Source organism: Gambusia affinis, linkage group LG12 (assembly GCF_019740435.1).
Source record: "Gambusia affinis linkage group LG12, SWU_Gaff_1.0, whole genome shotgun sequence".
Classification (NCBI taxonomy): Eukaryota; Metazoa; Chordata; class Actinopteri; order Cyprinodontiformes; family Poeciliidae; genus Gambusia; species Gambusia affinis.
The window spans coordinates 22,504,514-22,516,521 of record NC_057879.1 but is presented as its reverse complement, the minus strand read 5'-3'; the positions used below and the strand labels follow the sequence as shown (position 1 = coordinate 22,516,521).

At 37.4% G+C, this 12,008-nt stretch overlaps 1 protein-coding gene and 1 long non-coding RNA gene across 2 annotated transcripts in view; one reads left to right on the top strand and one right to left on the bottom strand.

Annotated features, from left to right (window-relative positions):
* The window catches only part of ak5 (adenylate kinase 5), an 89,033-nt gene that overhangs the window by 44,300 nt on the left and 32,725 nt on the right, over positions 1-12,008 (top strand). Inside the window, exons 7-8 of the mRNA XM_044133668.1 lie at positions 2,299-2,389; positions 9,932-10,005. Of these exons, the coding sequence (XP_043989603.1) occupies positions 2,299-2,389; positions 9,932-10,005 (165 nt within the window). The remainder of the gene's footprint in view (positions 1-2,298; positions 2,390-9,931; positions 10,006-12,008) is intronic.
* The window catches only part of LOC122840889, a 50,359-nt gene that overhangs the window by 18,421 nt on the left and 19,930 nt on the right, over positions 1-12,008 (bottom strand). The gene's annotated exons all lie outside the window — the stretch shown is intronic.

Genomic DNA, 12,008 nt, shown 5'->3' with positions numbered 1-12,008 from the left:
AGTATAAACACAGAGTTAGGGGACGTGGCCAGGAGATTATTAGGATTTAAAGAGACAAGATGCCCTAAAACAGCTCAAAATACGGCGTACTAAAATCTTATTATCTAAAAATTATGCTGTACAAAAAAAGTAATGAACAGGTTTTTTGTAGCTCAAAGACCTTAGCTTACCTGTTCAAGGAAGCGTAACAGGTCACATTTAAATCCTTACTTTCTTTGTATTCATCTTCAGAAATGTCTGGGAGTTTTGCATGCATTGGTTATATTGGTATTTTTCTCAATTTAAACTATTTTCAGTCTAATTTTGTTCTGTACAGTCTGAAAAATATTAATGATAAAACGGTTTAGTAAAGAATTCACAGCTAATGTAAACGATGCACCTCAGGGAACATTTTCACCGATTCCTGCTCTGTTCTCACAATCAGGCATTTACTCGTTAAAACGACAGAAAACATTTAAAAAAACCTCTAAGTTGAATGGTGTTCGACTCTGGTGTGTATTTGCGTGGATCGGCCTTTTTGAGGGTGACAGTTGTGGCTGTGAAGGGAAGCGCGGCGAGTTGTTCTCCTGTGGCACAGACCTGACTGAGTAACGCTCAGCCTGATCCCCTCTGCAGGTAAACTCCAGGGAGTCTCCCACACATCTCACACTCAGATGCGGGCTCTCATCCTTTGGTGGGGGGGTTGTTGTTACCATGGTGACCTTCAGAGGAGGCTTGTCATCTGTAAAGCTCTATCCTTTTTGTACGTTTCTGCTGACTCCCACTGTCCCCACTTACTTTAAGTTTGGAGTGTGCAGCGAGTTTCTCTCCTGACGAAGATTCAGCAGGAAGTTCAGTCGTAGTTCAAGTCAGTAGGTGGCAGGACTGGTCCTTTTGTTGTTTTATAACTGCCATTAATATGTTTTTTGTTGTTGATTGTTTCAAGTTTATATTATTTTTAAATGGGACATTATGTATTAAGTAACATTTACAAGCAAATACATGTGATTATAGCTAAGCGGCTAATTTCCATCTTTAGTCCCATTGGCAGGCTGACGTATATGATGTTTAATAATAATAAGAATAAGCTCAAACTACTGCACAAAAAACTCTTCATAATGCAGAAAAGGGGGTAGACAGTTCTTTGCAAATTTGTAAGTTTAGTCAATGGTTCAGTAATTTTCATTTTAAGTTGATAAGTTGAATAGAGTTAAGCCATGCTAAAAAGGCTAACTGTGAATATACTAATAGTGTTGTATACAGTTAATCTAAGATAGACACTTTAAATGTGACTAGAAAAGGAAGTAATAAAACAGTTGTTTGAAATTTGTAGTTTATAATGGTTCAGTAATTTTCATTTTAAGTTGATAAGTTGAATAGAGTTAAGCCATGCTAAAAAGGCTAACTGTGAATATACTAATAGTGTTGTATACAGTTAATCTAAGATAGACACTTTAAATGTGAATAGAAAAGGGAGTCATTGTTTGGAACCTTTAGTCTATAATGGTTGAATAATTTTCACTTTAAGATGATAAGTTGAATAGAGTTAGCTTACCGGTGCTAAACGTACAGTTGTATACAGTTAAGCTACGCTAAGCTAAACAGGCTAACTGCGAGATTTAAAGGGAGTAATTAAACACCTGTTTGTAATTTGTAGTCTATAATGGTTAAATAATTTCCACTTTAAGTTGATAAGTAGAGTTAGCTTAACGGCGCTAAAAATACACTTGTCTATGATTAAGCTACGTTAAGCTATACAGGCTAATTGTGAGTAAATTATCCTGCACCCTAAGCCACTATAACAAAACCTACTACATAGACATGATAAACAGATCCATGTGAATTGTTTGGTTAAATATTTCGTTGTAATCAAAGACTGCAGTGCATTTAGATGAAACTGCCATTTTACTGTGGCACCTTCCACAGTCTGCGGTCACTTTTTTCCTTTCAGCTGCTGTAATTTCTTTTGAATGACACATGAGGGTCTCCAAGGAGCAGATTAGTGAAGTGAAGTCTCAAGTTCACTCAGAAACCTGATTCGTCACGGCCCTCTTTCTTCCTGATCATGTAGGGGAAGCGAGCCGGGCTTCTAAAGGCTCTGAAAGGGGCCGATCGACACGCAGGAAAAGTTAATTAATGTAGTGTTAATAAAGCTTCCGGTGTGCTCTGAATGCAGAACGACCCAAGAGCCCCTCGGCTCATTTCAAGCCTCATTCATCTGTCAAACTCCGCCAGGAACAAAGGGAGAAGCAACAAAAGGTAACGTCAGGAAAGTTTTAAACACCACAGTTAATATTATTCTCCTTTCATCTGTTTCAGCTGGATGCTGATCGAGATGAGGAGGAGGTTTTCTGCAACATCAGCATGACTCTGGATAACAAGCTGTTTCCCTCTGAAGAGCCTGTTGCCGGTAAGATCAGCTTTTTATTCATTAGCAGTGACATGCGGTAATTATAAAGGACTTGTGAGAACCGGTAAAACGCTCCGTTCAAACTGGAATAAAGACATTAGTGCACTTAAAGTATTAAGTCACCATTTTCATGGCAGGAAGTGGCTGGTAAATCTACAGGAACTTATTACTGCCATAGATTATTATTCTTTTTACTCACGTTACAGTGAAAATAACTGAAGTTGGAGAAAATGAAAATATTTTAGAAAAAAAATACATTACATAGTCAACAACTGTGAAAACCAGTTACATTTTGTTTCATTTTGTCAAATGCCATCATTAAAATCATCAACGCACGTCAAATATGTTGGTCAATGTTCCATTTCTTATGGTTCAAAAGCAACTCTAAATAGTCAGCATAATGTGGAAAGATTTCATTGATTTTTCAGAAAACATAATGCATAACAACAACTACATTAAGACAAGTTAGGAGTTAAAAGCAGAGTTTGAACATTGTTCAGTCAATCATCCAAAAATGAAAAGACTACGGCAGTGCAAACTGCAAAAACATGGCCGCCAACAAAAATGTAAAGGTCAGGCAAGAAAAACCTCAAGCAGAGAAGATGCAGCTGGAAATAATGTGGGTTTTCTCCACAGTCCAAAACCATCACAGCTAGGCAGAGATGAGTAGTAACCAGTTACATTTACTCAATTACATTTACCTGAGTAGCTTTTTAAAAAATATTTACTTATAGGAATATTTTTATACACTGTACGTTTTACTTTTACTTAAGTCATTTTACTACAAAGTATTTCTACTCTTACTTGAGTAAAATTTCTGGATTTTCTACCCTCTGAATAAAAAAACAAACATGTTTTTACCATAAAATCACCAGACAGAGACCCACACCTGCAGTTTTGTTAAGGTTTCAAATATTTACTAGAGATCCAGATGGAACTATAAAAATATCCCACTTAAAGAAGAAATCTTGGACCTTAGAGAGAAAATAAAAATAAATTGAGCAATTGTCAACAAATCCCCAAGAAAAAATGTAGCATTTACTTGCAGAAAATGAGAAATTGTCAAAATAATAAAAAAGATGCAGTGCTTTCAGACCTCAAACAATGTGAAGAAAAGAAGTTAATATTCATTTAGAAACTACAATACTAATGTTTTAACTCAGGATGCGTTCAGGAAACAATATTGGGTGGAAAAATCAAGAGCCTTTCCATGGTGTTAAGTGCAGTGGGCTCTTCATTTTTACAGAGCTGTATTCTTCAGCTTAATTTCCAGAAATGTTGTCTGGAAGTTAGCTTCACCAAAGTGGCCCACATTCAGTCGAGAAAAGAAAAAGCGTCATCGCCCACAGACTTCCTGGTTAACACAAGCAGGCACAGCAGCCAGACTGAGAGAGTTAGCAGCTCTGTGAGAAACAGAGACTGAAGGTTGAAACTTCACACCCTGCAGGTTGTTATGTAAAACTGATGAACAGCTGCTTACAGAGCTGATCTGAAAGGTGCGACCAGTCGGCGCTCAGTCGTTGCTCAGAAGGTGTTTCTGTGCTGAATTTATGGCTGGAGCGTTTTATAAGACGGCTAGCTGAAGGAAACGGACGAGACCTTTGGGATGAGCTGGCAGGATGTTGTTGACCATCGCTGAGGGTTTTATAACAGATCATCTTTATGGTTCAGATCTAAATTTTTAAAATACTTGATTATTTTTGATTATTATTATTTTTATTATTATATTATTTGTTTAATTGTTCTGTGAAGTTGTTTTGTTTTGTTTTGTGGATCATTTTGTCTACAGGTTTTGTTACAAACTAACAAACTGGTATATTTATTTAGTTGATTTCCAAGTGTCCATCATTTACCCATCATCCATCCATCCATCCATCCATCCGACTGTCCATCAATCCATCCATCCATCCATCCATCCATCCATCCGACTGTCCATCCATATATTCATCCATCCATCCATCCATCCGACTGTCCATATATCCATCCATCCATCCATCCATCCATCTATATATTCATCCATCCATCCATCCAACCAGCCATCCATCCATCCATCCATCCATCCGACTGTCCATATATCCATCCATCCATCCATCCATCCATCCGACTGTCCATATATCCATCCATCCATCCATCCATCCATCCGACTGTCCATATATCCATCCATCCATCCATCCATCCATCCGACTGTCCATATATCCATCCATCCATCCATCCATCCATCCATCCATCCATCCATCCATCCATCCATCCATATATCCATCCATCCATCCATCCATCCTTCCGACTGTCCATCCATCCATCCATCCATCCATCCATCCATCCGACTGTCCATCCATCCATCCATCCATCCATCCATCCATCCATACATCCATCCATCCATCCATCCATCCATCCGACTGTCCATATATCCATCCATCCATCCATCCATCCATCCATATATCCATCCATCCATCCATCCATCCATATATCCATCCATCCATCCATCCATCCATCCATCCATCCATCCGACTGTCCGTCCATCCATCCATCCATCCATCCATCCATCCATCCATCCATCCATCCGACTGTCCATATATCCATCCATCCATCCATCCATCCATATATCCATCCATCCATATATCCATCCATCCATCCATCCATCCATCCATCCGACTGTCCATATATCCATCCATCCATCCATATATACATCCATCCATCCATCCATCCATCCATCCATCCGACTGTCCATATATCCATCCATCCATCCATCCATCCATATATACATCCATCCATCCATCCATCCATCCATCCATCCGACTGTCCATATATCCATCCATCCATCCATCCATCCATCCATCCATCCATCCATCCATCCATCCATCCATCCATCCATCCATCCAATATAATTCGATCCGTTCATTAGTCTTCATCTTCAGTCTTTTGGCTCTTTGGTGTTCGACTGACATCAAGTAAAACTGCAGCAGCCAGATTTGAGTCTAATAGAGAAACATTTGAAGCTAATTCTGCTGCTGTTGTCATTGATGGGAAAACCTTCTGAAATCACCGAATGAGTGATTAAAAATACGATCTATAACTTTTGAATCCACTCCATCGCAGCAACAATGCTTCTGTTACTGTAAAGAAACAATTATGCTGCCGTTCCTCTTTGTTTTAAAAGCTGAGCAAAATGTCCATCATGGGCAGCTTCTGCAATTTAGTGACGAACAGTTATTGCTCAAAAGGAGGCAGATTCTCATTAGGAAATGAAAAGTCACCATGCAGGTGACATATTGCACCTAAAAGCAGTTTGTGACAAAAACATGTTCAGAGTTTTGGTATTGACAGCAATGCTGGTTGATGGTGAATCTATTTAGAGTAATCTTAAGATAAATGTTTAGGATAGGACAGAAAAATCCTGCAATTCTGCTTTTTCAGGATTTCAGTTTCAGAATTAGACTGACCCGCAAACCACCCACATGTCTGTTTCTCTGAATGATCTGTGAGTCAGATCGTTTGGTTTGAGCACATAATGAGACTCGGAGCCCATTCTCATTTCAATCCTTGACAATCAAACTGACGCTCTATTCCCCCCAAAATGAGAGCCGTCAGCTACATGATGCAAATTTTAAAAACTAAACAGATGCTGTAACATTTGGATGGATTGTAACATGTGCACATATTTTAAACTGCAGAAAAGTATTACATAAACAAAAATGTGGCTGAAATTGTGTCATAATTACACATGAAACTTCATTACATTATCTTTGTTGGACTTAAAGAGGGCAGAATCTCAATGTTTCAAACGAGCGCACTTAAAAAAAAAAATCTTACCAGGTATTCTTGGTTCAGTTCCTAGTGCAGATAACTTGGTACACTTGAAATAAGACAGAAACTAACTTAGAAGCTCCCACTTCTTGCTGAGAGGTTAGTTGTAAATCAATAAATTCTTACTATTGATGAAAAGTAAGTTCCACTGGCAGATTATTTCACTTAGCCAGAACATTTTCATCGAGATTAAAGAATTATGGATTTAAAACAAGCTCTCATATCTTGTTGAAACGTTACTTGATGGTTAGTTTCATTTTATTTCAAGTCTACTAAATTATTTGCAGTAGATTATTTGGTTTTTAGTTGTAATAACTGGAGCTGAGCGTTGACTCTCCACTACTTTACTTAATGTAGTGTAATAAAAGAATAAAGTTACATACCAAGACAATAATTATAAAACAAAAGCCAGAAAAACAACAGTAAAGTATATCTACACGTTCAGAGGAGACGGTAAAAGTATAAACTTATTTTTATACCCACCCTTTTTTCATCTTCATCATCCAATAAATTACTTTGTTAACTTGGTTATATTTTAGTTTGTATTTTTTATCCATATCTACAACTGGTATAATGAATTCATATTTACATGCCATTATAATCAAGCATAAATCATTTTTAACATGTTAAATTAATGCAGTAATAATAATATAAATATTAATAATATTAATAATAGCAGAATTTCAACAGCAAAGCTTTGATTGTGTCAAAACTTTGTTTGTAAGTTTATAAGTTTTCGGTAATTTATGTTGAATTTCTCTCTGGTTGTTTCCAAATATCTTCAGCTCATTCTGTTATCTCTTCAAAACAAGCAGGTCACTCTCTGCAAATTAAAAATGCCTCGTTAAAAGCAGATTTCCACCTCAGGCGGGAGGTAATTAGCTGCCGTCTGCCAGCGACGCCGAAGCTTGCAGGTTTGGATGTTTGCTAAAAACAATAAAAAAATTTGCGTTTAGTTTCGTTTGGCTTCATTTTGAAGATTAAAACGCTTGCGGTAGGAATGCAGAAGTAAAAATAAGGATGTGGAATGCTGTGCAGCAGAATGAGAATGAGCTCTGCATGTTTCAATAATGAGTTGATGACCACATATAAAATAGACTCTAAAAGGACAAATCGTCCTGTAGTATTTTCGTAGCAGTTTCCCAGAAGAAATAAGGCCGCTGTCCTCTCTGATTACGGCAGCAGCAGGAGTTCTGGGCCGAGGTGGCGCCGACGAGCCCCCGGCACCTGACACCACCCGTCAAAGGAGAGACGTCTCCACACTGACGGAGCCAGACGAACCCTGACAGGCTGCTGATTCTTTACTTCACTGCATCACAAAGCTCTTTATTATTATTACGCATCAAAAACCAAAGGGGAAAAAGTTTCTGGCTTAGTTTTCGTCTGAACATCTGAAGCTGCATCTTGAATAAATTTGAAATGTTAGACTGCAGGCGGAAAAGTTTTACTACATTCACAGAGGATGATGATGAATTTCTGCCAATTAGAAACCAGAGCAGTCTGGGTTTTTAAGGTGCAGCAATTCGTCTCAGTAGCTCAAATAAATGCATACCAAGGCCTGTCACAATAATCAATAAATCAGTTAATCGCATGATACAGGTTCGAGTCCCGGCCTGGTGACCTTTGCTGCATATCTTCCCCTTCTCTCATTATTCACTTTCCTCTCAATTAACTATCAAATAAAGGCCACTGGGATCAATAAAACCTAAAAAATAAAATAAAATAAATATATATATAAATATATAATACATATACACACACTTTTTTTTTCCTGTTTTGTGGAAGTAAATTATGGGATGTATCCAGAGGTGGGTAGAGTACCCAAAAATTGTACTCAAGTAAGAGTAAAAAGCATCAAGTAAAACGTTTACTCAAGAACTGAGTAACTGATCAAATTATCAATCAGTTTAAGGACCAAAATGATAATAATTCATACAAGTAAAAAAAATTTAAAAAAAATAAAAAATAAAAAATAAAGCAAAATAATTTTTTTCCAGATCAGTTTCCTTCAATTAAAAACTTATGAAACTTTAACCAAAGCTGCATTGTGTCTGTGTTTGGTGGATTTTTGGTAAAAACTTGTTTGTTTTTCATTCAGTGGGCAGAAAATCCAGAAATTTTACTGAATTAAGAGTAGCGATTCTTCATAATAAAATTAATCAAGTAAAAGTAAAAAGTGCAATGTGGTAAAATACTCCTAAAAGTACATTTCCTAATGTAATCATGTAAATGTAACTAGTTTCTACCTGACACTGTTTCTGATCCCATGCAGGTCTCAGCAGGTGTGTCTCGGTAAACAGACTAACAACTGAAGCCAATTAGGATAACGAAGCTCCGGCTCTGAGAAAACTGTTTATCTGCTGCTGCAAGCAGGAAGCAGACAGGTTAAGGAGTTCTTAAAACAGGTGGAAGCCATGATTGATTTATTCACTAATGCTCCCAGATGTTTCTTATTCAGCTGTTACAGCCTTACAAGGTTTTTACAGCTCGAAAAGGCAGGTCCGGATAAAATGAAAATGATTCATGTTTTTGGACCTAGATGTTTTAAATCATGAAAAGAAAAGGGTTTTGCAGAGGGAATGTGAATATGTTATCACTTCTGCTTGTCCTCATCCCACATACAGCTATGGAAAAATGAAAAGCCCACTGCACTGAGCCCCATTGAACCCCATTGAAAACCTGATCTCTAAAACATTAGTATCGTTTCTAAATGAATATGAACTTGTTTTCTTTGCATTATTTGAGATCTGAAAGCACTGCTTCTTTTTTGCTTGGGATTTCAGAGACATGCCAGTAGTTCATAGAATAAAAGAACAATGTTCATTTTATTCAAAAATATACCTATAAAAAGTCAAATCTGATAAACTGATCATTTTAAAGGTTCTCAGATGTTTCCAGACTTGTATATAATATATTTACTCCCGTCAACATTGAAAATGTTCTCTATATGAATCAGATTGGAACAACGAATGTGGTCCACAGATTTCTGTTGGATTACGTTTTGGATTTTCGTGCAGTGAAGGCATTTTTGCTGATTTGTGTTTCACCTCACAGTGATGCAGAAAAATGAACATCTTTAGTTTTCAAGCAGGTTTTGGGTCAAAACTGAGTGGCATTTAGTAAAAACGTCGTAATTTGACAAAATATTTGGTACTATGTTAATTAAAGTAACCCCAGAGCATGATTCTGCCACCTCTGTATTTCACCGTTTTGTAGATTCACTGCTGTGTCCTGTTTCCAGCTGTCGGATAGACGGCCTTATTGTTGACTCATTTGTTTACAGAAAAGCTGTCAACTAGGCCTACATCATCACCCCACCAACACCGTGCTTTACAGTTAGTTTGAGATTGATCTCTTTGAAATACAATTGTTCCACTAATTTTGTATTTACTTAGACATAACCTTGCCAGGCTATGCTGCAAAATTCTTAATAAATAAGAGCAAGTAGCTGCTAGTAAATAAAGTTCATCAGTTCTTAAATTTTATTGAAACAGGAGGGGTGTACTTACTTCTTCATGCACATCTTTTCTCATCTGAAGAGTGTGTGTATTATGTTTTTTTACACATTAAAGTGAATTTAAATAATTTATTTAACCTAGTAAATAGGAGAACATTTTATTATGTCCTGATACATTAAACTGATTGAAAGAGGGTGTACTTTTTTCACTCTGTTCCTAAAATACCAAGCTGTTAAAGTGATCCTGTTATGAGTTAACGACTGGGTTTGTCTGTGTTCAGGTCCGAGCGAACTGGATCTCAGTCTGCTGGGGGAAACCGGTAGCCTGGCAGAGGAAACCCACAAAGAAAATCAGGTGAGATGATTTCCCAGCGCTGTGCATGAAGACATGTGCTGATAAATGCAGTAGTTATTCAAACTGCACTGCAAAATCAAAACCTTACCAAGTATTTTGGTCTAATTTCTAGGACAGATATCTTCGTATACTTGAAAAGAAAAAAAACTAATACACAAGTAACTTTTCAGTAAGAAACAGGAGCTTGTTTTAAGCAAATAATACCTTGATATCGATGAAAAAGTACTGGTTCCACTGGCAGATTATTTGATTTATAACTTGGGAAAAAGCTTTGTTATAAGTGAAATAATTTGCTAGCAGAACTGGTACTTTTTTATCAATATTAAGGAATTATTTACTTAAAACAAGCGTTTATAAATTGCTGAAAACTCACTTGTAAGTTAGTTTTGTCTTAATTCATGTGTAGTAAGATATCTAGAAACTAGACCAAAAGTACTTGGTAGAACTTAGTTAAACATATTGTGAATCTTTTACCTTTAACTCATAAAAACCTGACAAAAACTCCATAAAAATAAAAGTGTAGGAAATCCTGTAGTGTTCTTATGTTTATCCGAATCCAGAAGGTTCCTCTTAAGCCTTTTTAACCTCACTTTAATGTTGATATTTAAATTATTCTCTTTGATTGCATTTTAAATGAAGATCACCAACCAGATAAACTCAGATTTCCACATCCGGCGCTTTTGTTTTCTCCTCGCTTCCCCCTTGGTTTCAAACATGAGCGACAGCCTCAAAGCAGCTTTAAAAAAAATAAAACGGTGTCTGTGAGCTCGTCTCAAAGGCCAGATGATTCAGCGCTGTAAATGTCCTGAGATAGCAGGCATTGTTGTGCAACGTTTGGCAGCGTTTCAAATCAGCTCCATCCCTCCACACAATCTGGATGGTGCTGCTGTCAGTGGAGCAACAACTCCAACCTCTGTCTGATCTCTCATCCAACTAAACGACTCAAAACATCTTCCTGAGCTCTTTTGATTCTCGCACCCGCTGCGCCTCCCGTTTTTCTCTCCATGTCTTCAATTTAATGATTTCAAATCTGGGAGCTGTTAGTGAAAAACATCCGTTTGCCCCAAATACTAACTGCGTACCTTTGAGGGAGTTTTTCCACCTGATACTCTGGTAAACGTGGGTTGAATGGGGACCAAGGTTGCAACATTTGTTAAATTTTTGCTTTCACACTGCACTGAGTCTAACGAGCCAAACTATTTGAAAACCTGTTGCCCTCCTCGCCGTTGGTGGCGCTGCACCAAGAACAGCTGAAGCAAACGACACAAAAACGTCTGAAGAAGACATGAGTGCAACTTCCTTCTTCACAAAATGGAAACAAAAATAGATTACCATCGTATTTTACTGTTTTTAGCATTTCCCTTTTGTCTTTGGTAAAAGACTATAAGCCATTTCTCCCACTAGTGGTAGACGAGCTTGTTTGTTTAGGTTAGTTTTACCCAGAATGCTCTGCACTGTGATCCACTTCCTGCTTTTGGAGGTGTCTCTATTAAGTTTAGCATTCACACTGCACCAGAGTTCACTTCAACCAAACTGAGACCGAGGTTTTTAGGCGAACCGGAGTTCACCTTTTGGCCTCTGTGGCGGCTCTAACAAGAAGAAATGACAGTGAAAAACTTATAAAAGGCTTACATAAAATGTATGCGTTTAAATTTTATATAATGTTGTACATTGTTTTTCTGTCTCTGATTTATCACAGATGTCTCTTTTTTGGGGGGCCGATTAACCCAGCTTCATAGCATGTAGCTAAAATGGGTTCTTTTTTGCCCACATTAAGACTTTTATGTACTTATTTACGGTTATTTCCTGTTTTTAGTTCTTCAGAACTGGAAACCCATTTATTTTTTTCCCCATTTTTTTGCATTAGAGTCATGTGCGCTACTTTCCTTGCTTTTTTGGTCCACATCAAAGATTGATTGCGCATTCACACCTCCCCAAAGGAACTGAACTTTGTAGACAAACTAAAGCTAAGGTTTGTCTAGAAAGTCAAGACAAAACAACTG